General features: G+C 37.6%; 2 protein-coding genes across 2 annotated transcripts in view; one reads left to right on the forward strand and one right to left on the reverse strand.

Annotated features, from left to right (window-relative positions):
- The window catches only part of slc39a10 (solute carrier family 39 member 10), a 66,936-nt gene extending 52,783 nt beyond the window's left edge, over window positions 1-14,153 (forward strand). The window contains exons 10-12 of the mRNA XM_061926537.2: window positions 1,387-1,467; window positions 10,941-11,131; window positions 13,656-14,153. Of these exons, the coding sequence (XP_061782521.1) occupies window positions 1,387-1,467; window positions 10,941-11,131; window positions 13,656-13,808 (425 nt within the window). The 3' untranslated portion in view covers window positions 13,809-14,153. The remainder of the gene's footprint in view (window positions 1-1,386; window positions 1,468-10,940; window positions 11,132-13,655) is intronic.
- Window positions 14,154-19,614: 5,461 nt separating this feature from the next.
- Window positions 19,615-27,500, reverse strand: part of dnah7 (dynein, axonemal, heavy chain 7) — a 213,001-nt gene continuing 205,115 nt past the window's right edge. The window contains exons 65-66 of the mRNA XM_061926536.1: window positions 24,003-24,106; window positions 19,615-19,847 (exon numbers count right to left, since the gene is read on the reverse strand). Of these exons, the coding sequence (XP_061782520.1) occupies window positions 19,641-19,847; window positions 24,003-24,106 (311 nt within the window). The 3' untranslated portion in view covers window positions 19,615-19,640. The remainder of the gene's footprint in view (window positions 19,848-24,002; window positions 24,107-27,500) is intronic.

Raw genomic sequence — 27,500 nt, forward strand, 5'->3', positions numbered from 1 at the left:
TCAGGTAACCATCTGCGGTTAAGGTAAAATAACGTACTGTAATTTCCGGACTGAAGAGCGCACCAGTATTTTTGCCACACCCACTAGATTTTAGAAGAATAAAAATGTGTTTCCATATATTAGCCGCACTGGACTATAAGCTGCAGATATATACGTTGTGAATTGAGTCATTTACACAGAGATATTTTGTAAATGTTTATTTACATACCTTAATTGTTTCTAAACGGTGTCTGTAACACAGCAGTAAAACGGCTGATCAAACAAAACAGAAGTCATCGTCATGGACCCACTAGCTACGGAAGCTAGCTCTCCAATCAGTTAAACAGACTCAATAAGTTACCGGTGATGTCTTGGTGAATTTACTGAGGAATTTGTGAAACTGAAAGAATACAAAAAGAATGCCGTTGTAATTTAATTATACTAAGACAGACACTCGTAAACGAGTTAGTATATTAGCTAATGCTAACGACCCTAGCGTTATTTCATTACGATAGCGCGTATAAATATGCATGAAAAAATTCTTACAGACAAAAGAAATGGTACGGTTTAGTAAGTATGAATTGTTTTAGTTAAATTGTGAAACTAACAAAGGTTGCTTGGAAGGATAATGAAGAATAATTTTGAGCAGAAACGCTATGGACGTTTTTTTTGTTTTTTTTCCGATTCAAGGCAAAACAGGAAGTACATTTTCAACTCACAGCACCTGCAGTGAGCAAACCTGTCTAAAAACACACTATTTCAGTCTTCTGCTTGGGTTTAATGAAAACTATTGAACACAAAACATTATGGCAATTAGCAAAACTAAAAATCCATACCCTTATCCTTGCCCTTATGTGGGCTCTGTACCGAGGATGTCGTTGTGGCTTGTGCAACCCTATGAGACACTTGTGATTTAGGGCTATATAAATAAACATTGATTGATTGATTGATTGATAGATAAAGTATCCACACTGTTTTATAAGCCGCAGGGTTCAAAGTGTAAGAAAAAAATGGATGTTGGGTACATTCAAAACAAATTGCATGACTAATCCACATATATACATAATTAATGCGATATAATATTTTTTTTAATCATATGAGGTAACATTTTATTTTTAACAGCCCTATTTAAAATAAATGATACACTATTTCTTCTATTTGCTGTAATTGTGGAGTATATTCTTAATAATCATTGCATTTATTTTAAAATTAGGTGTTACACAAAACATCTTTGTGATGTGAGTTTATATGAGTGTTTTGTTAAAAGTTGATATGCAGAGAAAGTTAGTGGTGTGTGCGCTGTCAACACAAACTTGCGAACACTTCCGCAAAGTTGCTTCTCTCTCTGAAGATTCAAATTTGCCTTCCAGATCTCTCTGACATTGTGAACCTTTCCCCCCCCTTCAGGCGCTGCATTCAGCGCAAACCTCACAGGAGGCATCAGTACTTCAGTGGCTGTTTTCTGCCATGAACTACCTCATGAACTTGGTAAGTGCTGCTCACAGAAACCACCCATAAAATATAAACACAACATGTCACTTTCTTGCACCGGTGCCCACGTCACTTGTTTAGCGAGCAGAACAAAAGGTGCGCTACCTCATGTGAAACACCTCTTTTCCTCATGAACTTTAATCCAGGCAGGTCCCGTGACCCTTTGTACCATGAAACCTTTTAAAAAAACGCCCCCGAGTTGCTCTCCACGCTCCGGAAAATAGATTTTGTCTGATGGCACTCGAGCGGCTTGTCAAAGTGAGGCTGAAGCGCCGCGCTTGTTGTTCAATGCTATGTGAATCAAAAATGGCACAGGTGCCGCAGCCTTCATTTGCATTCAGTCTGTTCTCTCCGAGGACCGTTTCCACTCTGCAACAGTGAACATTTCTGTTCCGAGCTTCGCTTTTTAAGTCACAGCATTCTCCTCCTTTTTGTTTACGCCGAGAGGAAAAGTTGGCAAGAGTAACAAAGCATTGTGTCCAATCACACATGATTAGTAATCATGATGTACATTAGTAGTGTCAGGTAGAGCAGTGTTTTTCATTGTAATGACCATCCTCGACCTTGTGCGGCTTATTTAAAGGGGAACATTATCACCAGACCTATGTAAGCGTCAATATATACCTTGATGTTGCAGAAAAAAGACCTTTTTTTTTTAAACCAATTTCCGAATTCTAAATGGGTGAATTTTGGCGAATTAAACGCCTTTCTATTATTCGCTCTCGGAGCGATGACGTCACAACGTGACGTCACATCGGGAAGCAATCCGCCATTTTCTCACTTTCGTCGGTGTGTTGTCGGAGGGTGTAACAACACAAACAGGGAGGGATTCAAGTTGCACCAGTGGCCCAAAGATGCGAAAGTGGCAAGAAATTGGACGAAATTTGTTCAAAATATGGGGCTGTGGGGAAAGCCGACGAAATGGTCAGTCGTTTGTTCCGCACACTTTACCGACGAAAGCTATGCTACGACAGAGATGGCAAGAATGTGTGGATATCCTGCGACACTCAAAGCAGATGCTGACATCAACTCCAAAACTGGACAGATCAGCTTTCAGGAAAAGAGAGCGGATGAGGGTATGTCTACAGAATATATTAATTGATGAAAATTTTATTCATTACTCGCGGTTTTATGTAAATTATTATACATAAACTGTGTTTACCAATAATTTAGCTTAAATGTAGCTAAATGTATTTCATATGCTGTAAACCTAGTTCATAGTTGTTAGTTTCCTTTAATGCCAAACAAACACATACCAATCGTTGGTTAGAAGGCGATCGCCGAATTCGTCCTCGCTTTCTCCCGGGTCGCTGGCTGTCGTGTCGGTTTCGCTTGCATACGGTTCAAACCGATATGGCTCAATAGCTTCAGTTTCTTCTTCAATTTCGTTTTCGCTACCTGCCTCCACACTACAACCATCCGTTTCAATACATGCGTAATCTGTTGAATCGCTTAAGCCGCTGAAATCCGAGTCTGAATCCGAGCTAATGTCGCTATAGCTTGCTGTTCTATGCACCATGTTTGTTTGTATTGGCATCACTGTGTGACGTCACAGGAAAATGGACGAGTGTATATAACGATGGTTAAAATCAGGCACTTTGAAGTTTTTTTTAGGGATATTGTGTGATGGGTAAAATTTTTAAAAAAACTTCGAAAAATAAAATAAGCCATTGGGAACTGATTTTTAATGGTTTTAACCCTTCTGAAATTGTGATAATGTTCCCCTTAAAAGTGTTGAAATAGGACACAGCTGAGGTACACAGTACATGGCATCATTGTCCATTTAACTCAAATGAGCTGCATAATGCTTAAAGTTGCTCACTTTGTTAGAATTGTGTCTATTATTCACTTTGTTCACTATATTCCCTATGTAAGACAAAAATACACGTTTTTGATACATAAATGATACATTTACAAAATGATTATGCTTTGATCTAAAATACTGGTCAAAATTACCCAAAGATGTATTGCACCAAACAATGTGATGATTGTTACATTGAATTATCAAACTATTGGGGTGGTATAGCTCGGTTGGTAGAGTGGCCGTGCCAGCAATTTGAGGGTTGCAGGTTCGATCCCCGCTTCCGCCATCCTAGTCACTGCCGTTGTGTCCTTGGGCAAGACACTTTACCTACCTGCTCCCAGTGCCACCCACACTGGTTTAAATGTAACTTAGATATTGGGTTTCACTATGTAAAGCGCTTTGAGTCACTAGAGAAAAGCGCTATATAAATATAATTCACTTCACTTCACTTCACAAACATTTGTATACCTTTATTTGACACAAAACCTATAAAAGGTATAAAACGGATTAAAAAAAACGCAAAAACTTAATGTTATTGTTTTTTATTTTGCTATTGTTGTTATTATTATTAAATAACTGGTGGTTTATTCATTTCTAAATTATACCTAGGTTTTTAAAAAAAATCTATATTCAAAGTTGAGTTTTGGTGGTGCAATAAATACTCTTGTTTTCAAATTAATGAATAATCGTGATTACGACATCAATAAAAATAACCGTGATTTTTTTCCCCCCCCATAATCGTCTAGCCTAGAGCGACTTCCATCACCTCCATTTTTTAGCACAGTGTTTATTTACTAGTTAGAATGCATACAAATAAACATGTGTTTTGTCTTTGGGCAAAATTCCAAAAAAGTGCAGTGATGTGGACATCTGTCTAAAAACTGAAACCTGTTATTAGTCACCTTTTCTAAAAAATGTAATGTTGTAAAGTTGTTTTGATAGACTGACTTTTAATGTAAGGAAAATAAGTACTTTTCTCTACATGGTGATATATCATATTAATGGACCATCCAATATGCCTCCCATATTGTTAGCAGTACTTCTTTGCAGTGCACTAAAATGTCAAGGTATGATGTAATAATAGCGCTGCGTAGTTCTGTCAAAAATGACCAAAAAAATAACGTGTTTGTTGCAAGTTCACAAATCCGAAGCACTTAACACTTTTATGCTGACACTTTAATGCAGAAATAATTTGTTTCCTGCTTGTTTGTCTAAAAAATGTGTCAGAAGCTAAATGTTTAATTTCCATTTCCCCTGCAGTTTCCTCTCTTAAAGTTTATATGACAGTTTAATGTATTCATATTCATTGCCTGGGAATATTCATAACGACTGTAAGCAACTTCTTTATATCTTTCTGAGTTGATCATCAAAAGAGACGAGAGCAATTCCATCAAACAGGAGAGTTGGAAAGGCTGCAGCACTTTTGCAGGACCAGGATCACTGCTCAGGACTGCAATCTATTTGTGGAGGTGGTGGGTCGCAGTTGCTGGGGGGTGTAATGACGTAGTCTAATTTGCATAATTGGCAAAGATGAAAAGCAAAATGTTTATAAATATTTAGGAACTTTCTTTGTTGCTTCTTTTTTGTCTTTTTTTGTGTAATGATGCATGCCTGTGAGCGCTTACCGATGGGGAGGGACCCACTGGGCCACCTGCTGCTCGTTGAGAAGAGCGATACATGCTTTCATGTCTGTCTTATTCTCTGGCAGACCAGCTGCACATGAAAAGGGAGTACAATGCATACACAGCTACAGTTCCGTTATAATGTGTTCATCAGCACGAGGGCCAAATCTGTTTGTGTGGCAGGCCAAATTTTTTTTGTATTTGTGGTGGTCCAAATCTATTTGTGGCAGTCCAAATGTATTTGGTTTCATAGCAGTCCAAATCTATTTGTGGCAGGCCAAATCTAGTTATAGTGATCAAAATCTACATTTATTTGTGGCAGGTGGTCCAAATCTACATGTGGCAGTCCAAATCCATTCATGCAGTTCAAATCTATATCTTATTGTGGCAGACCAATTCTATTTATGGCGGTCTAAATCTATTTGTGATGTCAAAACATATAACTGTTTTTGTGGTGGTCCAAATTTTATTTGTGGCAGACCAATTCTATTTATGGTGGTCTATATCTATTTGTGGCGTTCAAAGTCTGTATTTATTTATGACCGACCGATTATATTCATAGCAGTCCAAATCTATTTGTGGCAGGCCAAATCTAATTGTAGTGATCAAAATCTCCATTTATTTGTGTCAGGTGGTCCAAATCTACATGTGGCAGTCCAAATCCATTCATGCGGTTCAAATCTATATCTTATTGTGGCAGACCAATTCTATTTATGGCGGTCTAAATCTATTTGAGATGTCAAAATGTATATCTGTTTTTGTGGTGGTCCAAGTTTTATTTGTATTTTTGGCAATCCAAATCTATTTGTGGCAGACCATTTCTATTTATGGTGGTCCATATCTCTTTGTGGCGTTCAAAATCTATATTTATTTATGACCGACCAATTATATTTATAGCAGTCCAAATCTATTTGTGGCAGGCCAAATCTAATTGTAGTGATCAATATTTATATTTATTTGTGGCATGTGGTCCAAATCTACATGTGGCAGGCCAAATGTAACTGTAGTGATCAATATTTATATTTATTTGTGGCAGACCAAATTGTATAAATGGTGGTCCAAATCTACGTGTGGCAGTCCAAATGTATTTGTGCGGTTTAAATTAACATCTTGTGGTGGCGGTCCAAATCTGTTTCTATTTGTGGCAGACCAATTGTATTTATGCCGGTCCAAATCCATTTGTGATTTCAAAATCTATGTCTGTTTTTGTGGCGGTTCAAATTTATTTGTATTTTTGGCAGTCCAAAACAATTTGTGGCAGCTCAAAACAAATAGTGTTGGTCCAAATCTATACCTCATCGTAGCAGACCAATTCTATTTACTGCGGCCCAAACATATTTGTGGCGTTCCAAGGTTATTTCTATTTGTGGCAGGAAAAATCTATTTGTTCTTATAACAGTCCGAATCTATTTGTGGCAGGCCAAATTTAATTGTAGTGATCAAAAGCTGGTCGGCAGACCAATTCTTTAAATGGTGGTCCAAATCTATTTGTGGCAGTCTAAATCTATAGCTTTGTTTTTGTGGTGGTCCAAATCAATATCTATTTGTGGCAGACCAATTATTTTTAAAGCGGTCCAAATCAATTTGTGATGTCAAAATCTATATACTGTTTTTGTAGCGGTCCACATTTTGGTATTTTTGGCAGACCAATTCTATTTGTGGTGTTCCAAATTTATTTGTAATGTTCAAAATCAAAATTTATTTATGACTGACCAATTATATTTAATGGCAGTTCAAATCTATTTGTGGCGGTCCAAATATGTTGGCTCAAATTTATACAATTTATTTAGAACTACATTTATATAACTTATTGTGGTATTCCAGATCTTTATCTATGTGTTTTTGTGGCGGTCCAAATCGATATCTCTTTGTGGCAGACCAATTACATTTATGGCCTTCCAGATCTGATTTTTTTTTTTGGCAGGCTGAATCTATTTGTGGCGGTCCAAATATTTATTTGTTCATGACCAACCAATTCCATTTATGGCAATCCAAATATTTGTGTTGTAATCTTATTGTGGCGGTGCAAATCAATATCTATTCATGTCCAAATCTATTTCTGATGTAAAAATATATATGTTTTTGTAGCGGTCCACATTTTATTGGTATTTTTGGCAGTCCATATCTATTTGTGGCAGACCAATTCTATTAATGGTGGTCCAAATGTATTTGTAATGTTCAAAATCTAAATTTATTTATGACTGACCAATTATAATTAATGGCAGTTCAAATCTATTTGTGGCGGACCAAATCTGTCTGTTCAAATGCATACAACTTATTTAGAACTACATTTATATAATTTATTGTGGTATTCCAGATATTTATCTATTTGTTTTTGTGGTGGTCCAAATCGATATCTCTTTGTGGCAGACCAATTACATTTATGGCCTTCCAGATCTGATTTTTTTTTTTTTTTTGGCAGGCTGAATCTATTTGTGGCGGTCCAAATATATATTTGTTCATGACCAACCAATTCCATTTATATTTGTGTTGTGATCTTATTGTGGCGGTGCAAATCAATATCTATTTGTGGCAGACCAATTCTATTCATGGTGGTCAAAATCTATATTTATTTATGACTGACCAATTATATTTAATGGCAGTTCAAATCTATTTGTGGCAGTCCAAATCTGTCGTTTCAAATTCATACAACTTATTTACAACACCATTTAACACCATTGTGGCGGTCCAAATCAATATCTCTTTGTGGCAGACCAATTACATTTATGGTGTTCCACATCTATTTGTGACCTTCCAAATTGAACCCTTTTTTTTGGCAGGCTGAATCTATTTGTGGCTGTCCAAATATATGTTTTATTCATGACCAACCACTTCTATTTATGGCAGTCCAAATATTTGTGTTGTGACCTTATTGCCGCGGTGCGAATTGGTATCTATTTGTGGCAGATCATTTCTATTTATGGCATTCCAAATGTATTTGTGGCAGTCCAAATCTATATCTATATGTGGCAGGCTGAATCTTTGCATTGGAAATCTATTTGTGGCATGACCGACCAATTCTATTTGTGGCAGGCCAAATTTAATTGTAGTGATCAAAATCTGGTCGGCAGACCAATTCTGTAAATGGCGGTCCAAATCTATTTGTGGCAGTCTAAAGCTATATCTCTTGTTTTTGTGGTGGTCCAAATCGATGTCTATTTGTGGCAGGCTGAATCTTGTTTGCATTGTTGCGATGGAAATCTATTTGTGGCATGACCGACCAATTCTATTTATGGCAGTTCACAACCGCTTGATGTTTATTTGTGGCAGGCCAAATCTATTTGTGGCGGTCCAGATATATATGTGGAAGGTGCTGACCGATGATCAGAGCAAGTGTTGGTGCCTGCCAGATGTGAGGTGTAAGAAGCAGAGCTACGGTGCCACCTAGTGTACAAAATTAACAAGCCACTGTCGCACACATTATATAATCATTGCGTGTTGATGAGTGAATACGTGTTACATTTATCTGTGGCGCTCCTTTAATTGTGCTCCAGCGTTTTCTTCTTATAATCCAGAGGACCGCTGTAACAAAAGTGGCGTCTCAACAGCTCGCAAAGTTTAAAAGGATGTCGGCACGACGCCTGTCAGCCTGAGCTGGCAGGCTGACAGGCGCAGAAAAGGCGTGTGCGGCTGGCAGCTGGAAGGCAGCGACGATGATTGCGAGGTTCTTTAACCGCCCGCAGTGAAGCTAATTGGCAACGAGGGCCGATCGTAATTGCGCTAGATGAGGTGACGAGGAGCGCGGCGGCGTTTTGGAAAGCGAGGAGGTTGGGAAGGGTTCATCTGCTGTTGATTGATGGCTGACAGCACAGCGCTAATTTATTCATGGCAGTAATTAGCCAAGAAAAGGGGCCACTTGTCACACATGAGGAGGAAATGTAGGCCGCCGCCTTTTTCATATTCATGGCCTCCAAGTCAGGGAGTTACCTCTGAGACGCCTCTTTGGCTGGCCTGTTTACTTCCTGATGCTAATCACCCTCACGTGTCACCTTTACATGCATGACCGCTAACGTGTGTGTGTGTGTGTGTGTGTGTGTGTGCGTGTGTGTGTGTGTGTGTGTGTGTGTGTGTGTGTGTGTGTGTGTGTGTGTGTGTGTGTGTGTGTGTGTGTGTGTGTGTGTGTGTATATGTATTCTGGCAATGCTTACTTAATGGGGACATCGCTCTGTTTACACAGTCACCTTTAGGGGACCTCTGACGGTATGGGGACAAAAAAACAGGTCCCCTAAAGGGAAACCTTTTTAAATGATAGTCAGATCCATTCTGAAGATGCCTAAGTGATTTTTAAGCTTTGGCCCATAAAACACACTGCAAAAAGTCAGTGTTCAAAAACAAGAAAAAAAAAATACAAAAATGAGGGGTATTTTATTTGAACTAAGCAAAACTATCTGCCAATAGAAGAAGAAAGTTCGGCTTGTCAAGACTTTCCAAAACAAATAAAATTAGCCAATCCAATCCAATCCACTTTATTTATATAGCACATTTAAACAACAACAAGTTTCCAAAGTGCTGCACAACAATATTAAAAACATTATTCAAATATTATCCTTAGCTCGACCACTGACTGAATAAAAACAAAAAATAAATACAAAAAAAACTATATAATATAAATATGATTAAAAATGATTTTAAAGGGTAAAACCAATTAAAACAGTAAATAGAAATGAACATTTTAAAAACACAGGACAACAGAGGACCACACAACTCACGTAGTGTTAAAAGCCAGAGAATAAAAGTGGGTCGTAAGACGAGACTTAAAGGGGAACATTATCACCAGACCTATGTAAGCGTCAATATATACCTTGATGTTGCAGAAAAAAGACCATATATTTTTTTAACCGATTTCCGAACTCTAAATGGGTGAATTTTGGCGAATTAAACGCCTTTCTAATATTCGCTCTCGGAGCGATGACTTCACAACGTGACGTCACATCGGGAAGCAATCCGCCATTTTCTCAAACACCGAGTCAAATCAGCTCTGTTATTTTCCGTTTTTTCGACTGTTTTCCGTACCTTGGAGACATCATGCCTCGTCGGTGTGTTGTCGGAGGGTGTGACAACACGAACAGGGACGGATTCAAGTTGCACCAGTGGCCCAAAGATGCAAAAGTGGCAAGAAATTGGATGTTTGTTCCGCACACTTTACCGACGAAAGCTATGCTACGACAGAGATGGCAAGAATGTGTGGATATCCTGCGACACTCAAAGCAGATGCATTTCCAACGATAAAGTCAAAGAAATCTGCCGCCAGACCCCCAGGAAAAGAAAGCGGATGAGGGTATGTCTACAGAATATATTAATTGATGAAAACTGGGCTGTCTGCAATCTCAAAGTGCATGTTGTTGCCAAATGTATTTCATATGCTGTAAACCTAGTTCATAGTTGTTAGTTTCCTTTAATGCCAAACAAACACATACCAATCGTTGGTTAGAAGGCGATCGCCGAATTCGTCCTCGCTTTCTCCCGTGTCGCTGGCTGTCGTGTCGTTTTCGTCGGTTTCGCTTGCATACGGTTCAAACCGATATGGCTCAATAGCTTCAGTTTCTTCTTCAATTTCGTTTTCGCTACCTGCCTCCACACTACAACCATCCGTTTCAATACATGCGTAATCTGTTGAATCGCTTAAGCCGCTGAAATCCGAGCTAATGTCGCTATAGCTTGCTGTTCTTTCCGCCATGTTTGTTTGTGTTGGCATCACTATGTGACGTCACAGGAAAATGGGCGGGTGTATATAACGATGGTTAAAATCAGGCACTTTGAAGCTTTTTTTAGGGATATTGATATATGGATGGATGGATTGCGTGATGGGTAAAATTTTGAAAAAAACTTCGAAAAAGAAAATAAGCCACTGGGAACTGATTTTTAATGGTTTTACCCCTTCTGAAATTGTCATAATGTTCCCCTTTAACATTTAAGTGGTGAAACTTCCTATAAGAGGACAGCTGTAGTGCTGTATTCTGAGGATCATGTCCTATTTAATTTGAACTTTTCTTTTTTTTTAATGGTCCTCGGTAGTCACGTCCAAATTTGTGTGAATTATGCAGGTGACTTTGCAGTGCTGCTGAAAGCGGGCATGTCGGTGAAGCAGGCCATTGTCTACAATCTGCTGTCGGCCCTCATGGCCTACGTGGGCATGCTGATTGGCACCAGCGTGGGCCAGTACACCGACAACGTCACCAGCTGGATCTTCGCCATCACAGCCGGAATGTTCCTCTACGTGGCTCTGGTGGACATGGTGAGACACAAACTCAGTAGCTCCACGGTGGCGTTTTGGCGAATTTTACGAAACCGAAAGAGCGCAAAATTAAAAACGCCTTTGTAAGTTAATAATACTAACACAGACACTTGTAAACGTGCTGGAATATTCTAATGCTGACGGAGCTGGCTTGATTAAAGTACGACAGAACGTACAAACATGAATGAACACATTCCTACAGACATCACACCTGGGACGGTTTAGTAATTAGAATAGTTTTAGTTTTGTTTTTTTTGATTGATTGAAACTTTTATTAGTAGATTGCACAGTACAGTACATATTCCGTACAATTGACCACTAAATGGTAACACCCCAATAAGTTTTTCAACTTGTTTAAGTCGAGCTCCACGTAAATCAATTCATGGTAAGGTATATTGTAAAACTTACAAACATTGCTTGGATCGAGGAAATAAGAATATTCTTGAGCAGAAACACCAAGGACACTTGTGCGTTCGGTTCAAGGCACGAAAAAGAAAGTACGTTGTCAACCCGCAACACCTGCAGTGAACAAACTCGTCCAAAAGATGGCGCCATAGCACAAACAATAAAGTTAAAGTACCAATGATTGTCACACACACACACACACACTAGGTGTGGCGGAATTATTCTCTACATTTGACCCATCACCCTTGATCACCACCTGGGAGGTGAGGGGAGCAGTGGGCAGCAGCGGTGGGCACGCCCGGGAATCATTTTTGGTGATTTAACCCCCAATTCCAACCCTTGATGCTGAGTGCCAAGCAGGGAGGTAATGGGTCCCATTTTTATAGTCTTCGGTATGGCTCGGCCGGGGTTTGAACTCACGACCTACCCATCTCAGGGCGGACACTCTAACCACTAGGCCACTGTGTATCTGTCTGTGTTGAAAACTGTTTGTTGAATACGACGCGAAGAAAAATCCTTCATTTAGCTGCACCGTTGTATAAGCCGCAGGGTTCAAAGCGTGGGCTTTACGGCCCGGAAAATAAGAGAATGTTTCTCCCTTTGACTTTGTGATTGAAGATGATTTCCCCAAGAGCTGCAATATTTGAGATGCAGTTGGACTAGGATTCACGTGGCCCCGTTCGTCGCGGTTGACGATGTGACCAATCTGGGCGGTGCACCATGCACTTTAGCTACCAGGTGGCAGTAGAGTGTTGAATTATCTTAAAATGTGTTTCATGGCAATTCCAACTTTGACCACAGCTTTCCATCATTTTCAGCAGACTGCATTGCAAAATGATTAACCCCCCTCTTTCTCTCACACGAGATCCACACAAGAAGGGGGCTTGTATGAATCCCTTCCCTACTGCACACACTACTTTTTACATTTCACCACACACAAGTAGCACGTGTATTTGCACAAAGTATCAAATCGGTATCGCCGATACCAGCCTGAGTTTTACCCGGTATCAGAAAATCATCAGTACACTTCAAAAAGTCAGTGTTCAAAAACAAGAAAAAAAAATACAAAAATGAGGGGTATTTTATTTGAACTAAACAAAATTATCTGCCAATAGAACAAGAAAATTTGGCTTGTCAAGACTTTCCAAAACAAGTAAAATTAGCTAACCTCAATGAACCCAAAAATACCTTAAAATAAGTATATTCTCACTATTAAGTGTACTTTTTTTGTAGAAAAAAACCCAGACCTTTTTTCTCAATATGTTGAAACATATTCTTAAATGGAGTAAATGCTAGTGTCATTATCTTGACATCATGATATGCGCTTGGCATTACATTTCTTGAAACCAGCAAACTTACACTAAAAACTAATTTATTGTTCTTAATGGAAAGGCAACAAGGCAACCGCTTGTTACTCTCGGGGTTTCCTAGCCGCTCAGGCAAATCATATTGTCTAAAAATGCATTTTTCCATTGATAACATGACATCATCACGCCAAGTGCGTGCTCTTTCAGTCAATTAGTGCGCATACATACAGCCTGGCCCCCGGCCAAAATGTTTTTAATTGTAATTTTGAGGAATTTATCTGAATGTGCATGAACTATTTCTGTTCAAAATTGTCTGAAATGTTAAATGTTTAATTTTTAACTGTCAGTTTACTGTACTGTGCCAACTGTACTACTATATGAAAATAAAACAGCAAAGTCCATTTGGCTGTCATCTGTTTTAATTATGAGACACAATTGTGTCAAAGTCATGATTTTTTTCTTTCATGCTTGAAATAAGAAATTATTACTTTAAAAAAGTAGTTTTATACTTGTGAGTGTTGATGACACAGCTTTGCAACAGTTGATATTCTAGTTTCAAGCATGTTTTACTCAATATAGGTCATCAAATCTCAGCTACAAGTTGTAAAGTCTTACTGAGATCATTTAGGACCAAAACCCTTAAAATAAGTAAAACACTCACATAAAATCTGCTTAGTGAGAAGAATTATCTTATTAGACCTAAAATAAGCAAATATCACCCTTATTTGAGATATTTAATCTTTCTTAGATTTCAGTTTTTGCAGTGTATGGAGTGATCGTCACCTTGTGAACGTTGTCTTCCTCCCTTGCAGCTGCCAGAGATGCTTCACGGCGACAGCGAGGAGCACAAGCGCTGCCAGCTGGGTCACTTTGTGCTGCAGAACCTGGGCCTGCTGACCGGCTTCGCCATCATGCTGCTCATCGCCATCTTCGAAGACCGCATCGTTTTCGACTTTGGCTTTTAGTGTTTTTTTTCTTTCGAACGTAAAGACTGAAGTATTAGTATTCTTCTTCTTGCCCGCGTCGTGAGTCGCGTTCAAACGACCCCGTGCCTCCATTCCAAAAAAATCTCATGTTTACGCGAACGCGGAGGTGCATGCTCGCCATCGTCGTCATCCCTCATCAGGACGCCGTGTCACGGCCGAGACCCGGCCACTGGAGCGGCGCCACAGCTGCAGCCGACGCCACCTGAACCACTTTAAACCTTCACCGCTCGTCTAAAACACCTTTTTTCTCATCATTTTTCCAGTTAAAAAGTGGAGCTTGTGTCAGTGGAACTTGTGTGTTTGTGTCAGTGTCCCACGCCCACACAACAATGTCGACTTCTGGTCGTTCTCCTTCATGGTCACACTCATTGTTTTGCAAAAGCAGATAAATAGATAGTACTTTATTGATTCCTTCAGGAGAGTTCCCTCAGGAAAATTTAAATTCCAGCACCAGTGTACAGAATGAAGATCGAATTTAAAAAGTAAATATTGGGGGTATAAATGGAAACAAAATATAAAAATATTACAATAAGGATAAAAATAAAAAGCAACAATGAGAATAAAAATATAACAGTAAAATGACCATGTAATGAAAATGTATTGCACTGTTATTGTTTTGCATCCCCCGTCATCCTCGTACCGTATTTTTCGGAGTATAAGTCGCACCGGCCGAAAATGCATAATAAAGAAGGAAAAAAACATATATAAGTTGCATTTTTTGGGGAAAAATGATCAAACCCAGCACCAAGAATAGACATTTGAAAGGCAATTTAAAAATGAATAAAGAATAGTGAACAACAGGCTGAATAAGTGTACGTTATATGAGGCATAAATAACCAACTGAGAACGTGCCTGGTATGTTAACGTAACATATTATGGGAAGAGTCATTCAAATAACTATAACATATAGAACATGCTATACATACCAAACAATCTGTCACTCCTAATCGCTAAATCCCATGAAATCTTATACGTCTAGTCTCTTACGTGAATGAGCTAAATAATATTATTTGATATTTTACGGTAATGTGTTAATAATTTCACACATAAGTCGCACCCCCGGCCAAACTATGAAAAAAAACGCGACTTATAGTCCGAAAAATACGGTACCCCCCCTCCTCCCCCCAGAGATGAGTTGTAGTCTAATATAGCGTGTGGGACAAAATAGTTTTTGAGTCTTATTAGTCCTGCACTGATTTGTGGTTGTGTCAGATAAATAAAAAATAAAAAAGTGGACAGGGAAACAGGAACCGCCCCTTCAAAGCTTTTCTCACAAAATGAATAAGAAATGTTGCACAAACTGAGTAAGAAGTCCATCCATTTTCTACCGCTTGTCCCTTTTGGGGTCGCGGGGGGGTGCTGGAGCCTATCTCAGCTACAATCGGGCGGAAGGCAGGGTACACCCCGGACAAGTCGCCACCTCATCGCAGGGCCAACACAGATAGACAACATTCACACACTAGAGCCAATTTAGTGTTGCCAGTCAACCTATCTCCAAGTGCATGTCTTTGGAGTAAGAAGTCAACAACCTGATTTATTTTCAGCAATTCTCTTTCACAAGTAAACGTGCAAGCTTTTCCCACTGATGTCGACATGACGTTCCACAAGTTCCACTGCCAGCAGCTTCAATAAACATCGACATTCTTACAAAACATGCCATTCTGATTTAGGTGCGTTTGATTCGGTGGCCAAGGTCGTGTTTCTTTCATCAGACGGGTGTTGCGTCACATCGGCAACTGTCCGCGCATTTTTGAGCGCCTAAAAAGTTTTTCCTACTTTTGACAATCGTGACACAACCAATTATCAACAGTCAACATTCCTCGCGCGTGAAAGCCGACCTACGACCCCCACCATCAGTCTCCGCGGGGGGGGGGTCAGTGTCCCGACTGAACGGACCAATGGTGTGACCTCAGTGGCTGGTGCTTGACATGACCCCCATTACCTTCCTCGCTGTCTTCGTGCTGACATTCCATCGGTTGTTCTGCTGCTAGAACACAAGTGTGTGTGTGTGTGTGTGTGTGTGTGTGTGTGTGTGTGTGTGTGTGTGTGTGTGTGTGTGCGCGCGCAAGCATTGATCCTGTCACTGTGTGACGCGGCGCTCCTGTGACTGATCTTACTGTAGCATGAGAGCGTCGATGCATACTTGGTGTTAACTGTCAAATTCTTTGTACTGCCAACTTCCATCGTCCGCACACTTTTGACTGTTTTGCTGTGAAAAAGTTCAACACTTGACAGAATCGTCCGATTCTTTTGATGCGACTCATGTGGTGTGGGGGGGACAGAATGTTGTTTTTTTGTTTTCAGTCTGTTGAAACATTGGAAGTATTTTGTTCTTAGTTTTGAGTAAATCGTAGTTTTTTTTTTTGTTTTATTTTAACTGTTCAAATTTCACTAAAAAAAATCATCGGTTAAATGAAGATCAGCCATCCCATGCTGTGTTGTAATGTCAATCTGAAATGCATTTTTTTTTTGCATATCTGCCTTTCAAAAATGGACAATAAACTGAAAAGATGACTCATTTCTCATCTGTGAGAGTTTTGCAACACGTTTTTTTTTTTTAATGATTCACAAAAAAACAAATTACGATTAAGCATAACAATATTGGGGGGAAAAAAGTATTTTCTAAAGTCTCTTCTCGCTAGCCAAGCAGACAAGTACGTTATCTCATTTTAAGAGCCTTTTTTCAAGAGTTTGACTTTAAAACGCAATAAAACAAATGTCAATATAACTTACCTGCAAAAAAAAATGTCTCTTCTCGCTAGTTTAACAAACAAGTTACTTACTTTTTTAAGATTATTTACTTTAAGACACAGTAAAAGACAACATAAATTATGTCAATATAAATTGCACGCGATACAAAGTACTGTATTTTTCGGAGTATAAGTCGCACCGGCCAAAAATTCATAATAAAGAAGGGAAAAAACATATATAAGTCGCACTGGAGTATAAGTCGCATTTTTGGGGGAAATTTATTTGATAAAAGCCAACACCAAGAATAGACATTTGAAAGGCAATTGAAAATAAATAAAGAATAGTGAACAACAGGCTGAATAAGTGTACGTTATATGAGGCATAAATAACCAACTGAGAACGTGCCTGGTATGTTAACGTAACATATTATGGTAAGAGTCATTGAAATAACTATAACATATAGAACATGCTATACGTTTACCAAACAATCTGTCACTCCTAATCGCTAAATCCCATGAAATCTTATACGTCTAGTCTCTTACGTGAATGAGCTAAATAATATTATTTGATATTTTAAGGTAATGTGTTAATAATTTCACACATAAGTCGCTCCTGAGTATAAGTCGCACCCCCGGCCAAACTATGAAAAAAAACTGCGACTTATAGTCAGAAAAATACGATAAGTTATCTCATTTTCAGAGCCTTTTTCAAGAGTTTGACTTTAAAACGCAATAAAACAAATGTCAATATAACTTACCGGCAAAAAAAAAAAAAAACTTACTTACTTTTTTTAAATTATTTACTTTTAGACGCTGTAAAAGTTAACATAAATGATGTCAATATAAGTTGCACGCGAATCGCGATACAAAGTACCGTATTTTTCGGAGTATAAGTCGCTCCGGAGTATAAGTCGCACCGGCCGTAAATGCATAATAAAGAAGGAAAAAAACATATATAAGTCGCATTTTTGGGGGAAATTTATTTGATAAAAGCCAACACCAAGAATAGACATTTGAAAGGCAATTTAAAATAAATAAAGAATAGTGAACAACAGGCTGAATAAGTGTACGTTATATGAGGCATAAATAACCAACTGAGAACGTGCTGATATACGTCTAGCCTCTTACGGGAATGAGGTAAATAATATTATTTGATATTTTACGGTAATGTGTTAATAATTTCACACATAAGTCGCTCCTGAGTATAAATCGCACCCCCGGCCGAACTATGAAAAAAACTGCGACTTATAATCCGAAAAATACGGTAACTTGTCCGTCACATTCCAGTATTTAAGAAATGCATTGAAGCAGATGTGTTAGTTCGATGCTATTTCACATGGGATATTCCATACACATGCTACTGATTAGCATTAGCGATTTTACATGGCGATTTCCAGCGCCTCCAAATTTGGTCGTGAAAACTATTTTGCATCGACTCTTTTGCATATCTGCCTTTTAAAAAATGGACAATAAACTGAAAGCCTAACTCACTTCTCATCTGAGGGTTTGGCAACATGTTTTAATGACTTTTTATTGCATGATAAACAAAAAGAAAATTAAGATTATGCCTAGAATATAGGGGTGTGTTGAAAAACTCGCTAGTTGTCTCCATTTGAGAGCCTTTTTTAAGAGTCTACTTCAAAACACAAAGAGATGAACATAAATGATGTCAATATAACTTCCATGTGATACTTTGCAACTTCTCTCTAAAAAATGCATAAACACAAATGTGTTAGCTCGATGCTAATTTACATTGGCTATCCCATATACATGCTACTGGTTAGCATTAGCGATTTTACATGGCGATTTCAACATCTCCAAATTAAGGTCATGAAAACTACAGCTGAGGTTCAACAAAATACAAGTCTGGCACATTTAACATAATGGCAAAGACTACATTTTTACAATCCCATGCTGTGTTGTGGATGTCAATCTGTTTTGCATATTTTCCCCCTTTTTAAAAATGGACAACAAACTGAAAATATAACAAATTTCGGTAACACTTTAGTATGGGTAACATATTCACCATTAATTAGTTGCTTATTAAAGTAACAAAGACTTAATTTAGAGTTATTTGGACACTAGGGGAACATATAAGGGTTAGGGTTAGGGTTACTAATAAGCAATAATTCTGAGGTTATTGAGGGAAGACTCTTAGTTAATGGCTTACTGGTTGTATAATAAGGCCATGCTGAAGAAGGCATTAAAAAGTACTTAATAATGACTAATTAAGAGCCAATCTGTTACTAATTTGCATGTTAATAAGCAACTAATTCATGGTAAATATGTTCCCCATACTAAAGTGTTACGCTAATTTCTTATCTGTGAGGGTTTGGCAACATGTTTTAATGACTTTTTATTGAATGATGAACAAAGAGAAAATGATGGTATCATAGGGGTGCCCTGATCCGATATTGATAGCGAATATCGGTCGTATACCGGCAAAAAAAAAAGTATGTTCTCCCGCTGACGTCTCTTCTTGCGAGCTTAACAAACAAATTGTCTCTAATTGAGAGCCCTTTTTTTTAAGAATATTTATTTTAAAAGTGAACATAAACGATGTCAATATAAGTAACTTCTCTGTCACATTCCAATACATCTAAAACATGCATTAAAACAAATGCGTTAGCTCCATGCTAATTTACATGGGATATTCCATATACACGCTACTGATTAGCATTAGCGATTTTACATGGCACCTCCAAATTTTGGTCACGAAAATTCCAGCTACGGTTGAAAAAAATACTAGACTGGCACATTCAACTTAATGGCAAAGACTACTTTCTGAGTACACCTCGGACAGTACTTGTGCATGAGACTCAAGATCCAACAACAAATCACTCGATTTATATTTTTCTAGTTTTCAACAGTATTATATGTGTTGATATAGTATCGGCTCGATATCGGCCAAATAGTCAAGGGTGCCATTGTCTGTATCGTATCGGAAGTGAAACCGTTGTATCGGGATACTCCAAATAAAAATACACACAATATTGCTGCACTGAAAAAAAAAGAGAAAAAAAATGACACACACTTTAAATATTTTTACGAGCTGATGCAAGACCTGAAGAGAGAAGTGGTGTTTCTGGAAGTGATAAAAAAAAAAAGAAAAAAAAAAGACTTATGCACTTAGCTGACAGAGAAGAGCGACTCCTCGTCTGATCCAGTGATCGGCGGCGACGTCGGAGTTGAGCGTCATGGCGATGACGTAGTTGGTAGAGTGACCGGTCGTAGACAAAGTACCTCGCCGCTCGCTGGTCTTGTAGACGGGCGACAAATAGCACATCCTTTCCACGATGTCGAGACGCTTGATGGGCTTCAGCCACATCTGAGGACACAAAAAACTGCTGTTGGTACTGATTAGAGATGTCCGATAATCAAACCGCCGCGAGTGCAGCATAACAACAACAAGAGTGTGTTGTTGCCGGTGCTGGAGCCGTGGCTAACAAGCCAGCTCGCTCGGTGACTGACTAACGACACCGTGTCTATGGTTTGGGATTATTTTAAAAGTGTGTCTGACGGACAAAAAACTGGCAAGTTGCAATGACTGCAAAAAGTTGGTTATGCGCGGAGGAACCAAGACGTCTTCCTTTAATACGAGCAACTGGATATCCCACCTTTTCAAGAATCATAAGGAGATACACCATGAATACAAGCTGAAGATGGATGAAAAGCAAACACCGAAAAAATGTAGTACCACACAGTTGTCGCTTAAAAACAAAAATACAACAAAAACCACCCCAAGGCGAAAGCCCACGTTGTCTTGCACTAAAGGAGGACTATGATATTGTGTACTTTATTGTTATTGTGTACTTTATTACTCTAGTATACTCTGGACTGATGGCTGTTTACGACCCCCGTCCCTTAGAAACAGCCATTGCCATGTAATCAGGGAAAGTCCAAATAAAAGAGGAGGCGTACAATTTTACGTCAGAGCCTATTTTAATTATGTCTGTGTTTAATTCCTTGCTTCTTGTCTTGTTTAATAGATGTCATCAGTGTTTGAACCTGACAGAGAGGACCTAAGATTGAACCTTGAGGAACACCACTAGCATAACTACACATATGAGCCACAGCAACACCTTAGTTAGTTTTTAAGGATCATTTTAACAATTAAAAAAAAAAAAAATATATATATATATATATATATATATATATATATATATATATATATATATATATGATGTGATTGCCACATTCTAACACAAACCAAATGTACTTTTTAGTAACATTAATTTATGGCCCAAAAGTGCCAAAAGTGTTGCTTTGTCACAAACAACAAATACTTTAAATTGCAGTCAAAGTATAAAAGAAAATATGAAAAATGCGAAACTTTTATGTAATCAATATTAATTTTGACGTATTTATTTAGCAGGAAAGCAAAAAGATGATGTCAAAGAAAAAAAAAACTTTTCCTCCTTTAGGGACATGAAAGTGAAAGGGAAAGTGAAAGTAAGAAGGTGGAATGCCTGCAGGCTGCGAATAAGTCTCGGTTATGCAAAAGACATAAACTGGGCCGCTAAAAAACAATAATAAAAACATAACATTCGCAGGCTTTAGCTCATCGCCTTCCAAACGAGTCTTTGTGAAGATTTGCATTTCAAAGCAGCCTCTGTTGTGTTTTTCTCCGCCGCGCACAATAAACATTTTTAATTATGTCCTGTTAATAATCAGCCGCACGATTATTCATCATCACTCAGAGCAAAATGGGAGGGGGGAAAAAGACAGCAAGGTGGAAAAATAACAAGCGAGGATTGGGATGGATTGCTTCTGGCACATTCTATCTCCCCGTCTTTCATGGTCTTTAGTGAAGTCGCCTTCCATTCATCAACACAAATGTGATGCAAATATGAACAATATTTTCATATTGTGCACATTGTTGGTCTGCAGAGGAGCTGTGATCATCCTCACTTTTCACAATACTTTACATTTTCCTCATATGAAGAATAGCAATATGCTAATTAGTGCCGTAAAATGTGATACCATATTAGCAGGAATCATACTTTTTATCATTGTGTAGTGTGGAATGTTAGAAAATGTTTGACCAAGTTAAATTACTCACAGGTAGGAATGAGAAAACTGACCTTATGACAAAATAATGCTGGTGGTCACAATAATTCATTAAATTAAGGGCATGACGTAGTGAGTTGCGGACACGTTTGTTACTGGATACGTTCCAACACGCTTCCTTACGCCTTAGAGATTTGTATGTGCGGGTAATAAGCAACTATTATCACGTTTTCGCTTCATGGTTGCCTTGTTCGTGAACCCAGGACACGGAGACGGCCGGCGAAGTGCGGGTAAAGATGTCTTTAATGACAGAGCAAAAAAAATGTGCAGTCGGGAAGTGCACAGGAAGCATAGCAAAGCAAAAAAACTAAATTGATCGAGCCCAGTCCAGAAAAAATAGGGCTGGCATAAGAAATACCCTGATCAGACTAAAAAGTAGGAAATAAACAAAAATACATGAAACTACAAATAACTGTCATGTGGGATCATGACAACAATAATTATTTTGTATTGTTTGTATTGACAAATGTGGTGTTTTAGACTGCAATAATGTTGAATTAGGCTCACTTATCATGCATGACTAGCTTTTGTGCTTAGCTGTTGTGTTTGAAGAATTACTTAAAAATGATTATAGTTACTCTTTACTTGACCAAAAAAGTAACAGAATTCCAAACATTACTCTTTCATAAATGTAAACAATTACGAGGGAAGGTGATTAATGTGTTACTTAATAAAAAACACTTCAAATATCTGGCATAGGCAGTTGAGAGACGTTTCATGAGAGTGGAATGGGTGTGTGCCTATAGAAGGCGGTGCCTTTACCAAAAAAGTAACAGAATTCATAACATTACTCTTTCATCAATGCAAACAATTACGATGGAAAGTGATTAATGTGTTACTTAATAAAAACATTGACATATGCAGTTGAGAGACGTTTCATGAGAGCGGAGTGCGTGTGTGCCTTTAAAAGGCAGTGCCTTTACCAAAAAAATTAACAGAATTCCGAACAATACTCTTTCATAAATGTAAACAACTACGAGGGAAAGTGATTAATGTGTTACTTAATAAAAACATTGACATATGCAGTTGAGAGACGTTTCATGAGAGCGGAGTGCGTGTGTGCCTTTAAAAGGCAGTGCCTTTACCAAAAAAATTAACAGAATTCCGAACAATACTCTTTCATAAATGTAAACAACTACGAGGGGAAGTAATTGATGTGTTACTTCATAAAAACACTGACATATGCAGTTGAGAGACGTTTCATGAGAGCGGAGTGTGTGTGTGCCTTTAAAAGGCGGTGCCAGTAACAAAAAAAATAACATAATTCCTAACATTACTCTTTCATAAATGTAAACAATTACGAGGGAAAGTAATTCATGTGTTACTTTATAAAAACACTGGCATATGCAGGTGAGAGACGTTTCATGAGAGCAGAGTGCGTGTGTGCCTTTAAAAGGCGGTGCCTTTATCAAAAAAGTAACAGAATTCCTAACATTACTCTTTCATAAATGTAAACAATTATGAGGGAAAGCAATTGATGTGTTACTTAATAAAAACACTGGCATATGCAGGTGAGAAACGTTTCATGAGAGCAGAGTGCGTGTGTGCCTTTAAAAGGCGGTGCCTTTACCAAAAAAGTAACAGAATTCCTAACAATACTCTTTCATCAATGCAAACAATTACGAGGGAAAGTGATTAATGTGTTACTTAATAAAAACATTGACATATACAGTTGAGAGACGTTTCATGAGAGCGGAGTGCGTGTGTGCCTTTAACAAAAAAATTAACAGAATTCCTAACATTACTCTTTCATAAATGTAAACAATTACGAGGGAAATTAATTGATGTGTTACTGAATAAAAACACTGACATATGCAGTTGAGAGACGTTTCATGAGAGTGCAGTGCGTGTGTGCCTTTAAAAGGCGGTGCCTTTACCGAAAAAATTTACAGAATTCCTAACATTACTCTTTCATAAATGTAAACAATTACGAGGGAAAGTAATTAATGTGTTACCTAATAAAAACACTGAAATATGCAGTTGAGAGACGTTTCATGAGAGCGGAGTGCGTGTGTGTGTGCCTTTAAAAGGCGGTGACTTTACCAAAAAAATTAACAGAATTCCTAACAATACTCTTTCATAAATGCAAACAATTACGAGGGAAATTAATTGATGTGTTACTTAATAAAAACACTGACATATGCAGTTGAGAGACGTTTCATGAGAGCGGAGTGCGTGTGTGCCTTTAAAAGGCGGTGCCTGTACCAAAAAAATTAACATAATTCCTAACATTACTCTTTCATAAATGTAAACAATTACAAGGGAAAGTAATTGATGGGTTACTTAATAAAAACATTGGCATAGGCAGTTGAGAGACGTTTCATGAGAGTGGAAAAATAATGCCGTTAGTAACACCGTTATTACGCAACGCCGTAATTACCCAGAAGGTGTCTAGGTGGCGCACTATACTCACCACAGGCATGGTGTCATGCAGGACTTTGGGGTAGGACTCAGCCAAGAGTTTGGTCTTCCTGTCCCAGCGAGCGCCATCAAGGAAGAGACCACGGATGTAGACACCTGTGTTGCAGTACAGCAATAAATACTTCACCCTACGAGTACTACATTCACATGTATTTAGTACTGCTACTGCAAACAGCAGAATGAACTACAGTACTTTAGTAGAATTACACAATAATACACAAAAATTTGAAATATAGAAAAATCATATTAGTTATCTAGTGGTAAGCCAATTATTCATTTAATTAAATATTGTAATGTATTATAATTTTCCTATATTCAAACACAGTGTTACCGTTCAAACTGTGTGTAATGTTTAAGTGGCCAAAACATTAAATATACTTGTTAAATAAAACCCCTGCCTTGTTTTCCATGAATACTTGGGCCTATTACGCTACTGTATTTTAATGTTGGTCATTATGGTGGTACTTGGAGAGCCAAGTGTGTTCGTGGGGAAAAAAGTTAAAGAACCACGGATCTAGAGTTTTTTCGGTAGTTGTGGAATGTTGGCATTAATCTGTGCCAGTATTGCAGATACTTTTGAGTAGAGATGTCCGATAATGGCTTTTTTGCCGATATCCGATATTGTCCAACTCTTAATTACCGGTTAACGATACCAACCGATACCGATATATACAGTCGTGGAATTAACACATTATTATGCCTAATTTTGTTGTGATGCCTCGCTGGATGCATTAAACAATGTAACAAGGTTTTCCAAAATAAATCAACTCAAGTTATGGAAAAAAATGCCAACATGGCACTGCCATATTTATTATTGAAGTCACAAAGTGCATTATTTTTTTTAACATGCCTCAAAACAGCAGCTTGAAATTTGTTTTTAGACATGCAAATTGTTTTTTTTATTTGAAAAAATTGTTTTTAGACATGCAAATTGTTTTTTTTATTTGAAAAAAATGTTTTTAGACTTGCTAATTTTGTTTTATTTGAAGGAAATTGTTTTTATAACTGCAAACCATTTTTTTTGATTGAAGAAAATCGTGTTTATACATTTATACTTTATACTTGCGAATGTTTTTTTTATTTGAAAAAAAATGTTTTTACACTTGCAAATTTTTGAATTGAACAAAATGGTTTTTAAACGTGCTTAGTTTTTATTTGAAAAAAAATCGATTTTTTTTTTTTTGGGGGGGGAACTGTTTTTATTCTTGCAAATATTTTTTTTTACTTGCAATTTTTTTATATATATATACTCGTGAATCGTTTTTGTACTTGAAGAAAATAGGTTTTCGACTTACGAACCGTTTTTTCATTGAAAAAAGTTGTTTTTGTCATTGCACGTTTTTTGAATTGGAAAAAAAAACTGTTTTTAGACCTTCGAATGGATTTTTTTACTTGAAGAAAATAGTTTTCAGACCTGCAAATATTTTACTTTGATAAAATTGCTTTTACACTTCCGAATCGTTTTTTTAATTGAAGAAAATTGTTTTCTACCTGAAAATCGATTATTGACTTGCAGAAAATTGTTTTTATGTATGTGAATCGTTTTTCTTCTACTTGCAGAAAATGTCAATTTTTTTTTTTTACTCGCGAACCATTTTTTCATTTAAAGAAATGTGTTTTACTTGCAAACTGTTGGGCGTAAGTACAAACATGTTTTATGTGTTTGTGGAGTTTTGGCACTGATTTCACTCTATGTATTTGCTGAAGTCATTAAATTTGCATGTCAAATGTCATGACTTTTTTAATCCAGCAGAGGACGAAAGACCAATATAAAACACCAACCCAGTATCAGTGTCAATACAGCTAGTGAGTGTGCCATACAATCATTGGCATCATTTACCCATCACTACTTTTAACCTAAAAAATGTTCAAATGGTTTTATTGGCATATGTTCATCAACAAACTCATCTGAAAATAGAGTTGTCATATTTAAATTAGGGATGTGTCGACCGATCAGTATCGGACGATTTTTGTGAAAAAGTATGTGCTCGCCATTGCCGATTAATGTATTTTAATACCGATCACAAACACTGATCCCCTCTGGCCGGCACTTCATTTTTAGTCCCCCGGCTGACATGCGGCTAGCAGCTAATTATGTGTCTCCATACACAGTGTGGAGCCGCTGCTCTAAGCTGATAAAAATCACCTAAATTACGGCAAATAAACTGCATTTATTAGCATCTTAAGCAGCATTATCACTTTAAAAACAAGATGCTGCATCTCCAGGGGCTATCCTGAATACATTTAATTGAACTGGAGTACGAGGCTAAATATTACACACAGAGAAAGACAAAAAGGAACTACTTTAAATATTATGTTGATATTGTTAAACTGTCAATAGCACTCACCATAAATAATAATAATAATAATAATAATAGATTTTATCTGTAAAAATCACTTTACATTGAATAAACAACCTCAAAGTGCTACAGTGTATTAACATTTTTTATTAAAAAAAATAAATAAAATAAAAAGATAATAAGAAAAATAAATAAAAACTAGAATAGCCAAATAGCTAAATCTAGTATGCATATATCTTAAAAAAGGCTTTTTTTTAAATAAGGGTTTTTAAGCCTTTTTTAAAAGCATCCGCAGTCTGTTGTGCCCTCAGGTGGTCAGGGAGAGCATTCCACAGACTGTAGCTTTGTTCTCAGAGGTTGGAGGAGGTTAGCCTGTCCGGAGCAGAAGTGTCGTGTGGAGGATTTGGGGGTGAGTAGTTCTTTGAGGTAGAGGGGGGCATTTCCATGGAGGCACTGATGGGTTAGTAGGGAGACTTTGAATTCAATCCTGAGTGGAACAGGAAGCCAGTGAAGGGATTTGAGAGTTGGTGTGATATGGTCATATTTCCGCACTCTCATCAGGATCCTAGCAGCACTATTCTGTATGTATTGCAGCTTCTGGATGTTCTTGCTGGGGATCCCGACAAGAAGTGCGTTGCAGTAGTCTAGCCTAAATAATTAAATTTGTTCTTCAAATTTAATTGTTTTATACTGTATATTTTTTTAATTTTTACAATAAATAATAAAATGCATTTTATAAATTTCAGTTAACACATGTCATTAGTATCATTATTAGTATCAGCCGATGTCACTCATGGATGATCGATATCAAAATCGGCAGCATAGAATTAAAACTAATATTATCCTCTTTATTACATACAATTGTAATGAAGTCAATGATGCAAAATAAGTTAAGAAAATCAAAAAAATACTTTTCTGTTATTGGCTCTCGTCGGCTTTGTGTAATTTTTTCCTGCATCCAACAACTTATTCAACAAAGTAACAATATGAATAACACAACAACAACAACAACAACAAAAATCCCAGTAAAGAAGAACACAAATATTGATCCGATAATGACAAGACTGTTTGTAATATCTGATCGATCAGGTTTGGGACTTGGCAAACTCCAAGAGGAGAAGTATTTCTTTCCGAAGTTTTTTTCATATGCAGCGAGATGATGAGAAAAAGCATATCGAGATGATGTATGT

The sequence above is a fragment of the Nerophis lumbriciformis genome, linkage group LG31, assembly GCF_033978685.3.
Source record: "Nerophis lumbriciformis linkage group LG31, RoL_Nlum_v2.1, whole genome shotgun sequence".
Lineage (NCBI taxonomy): Eukaryota > Metazoa > Chordata > Actinopteri > Syngnathiformes > Syngnathidae > Nerophis > Nerophis lumbriciformis.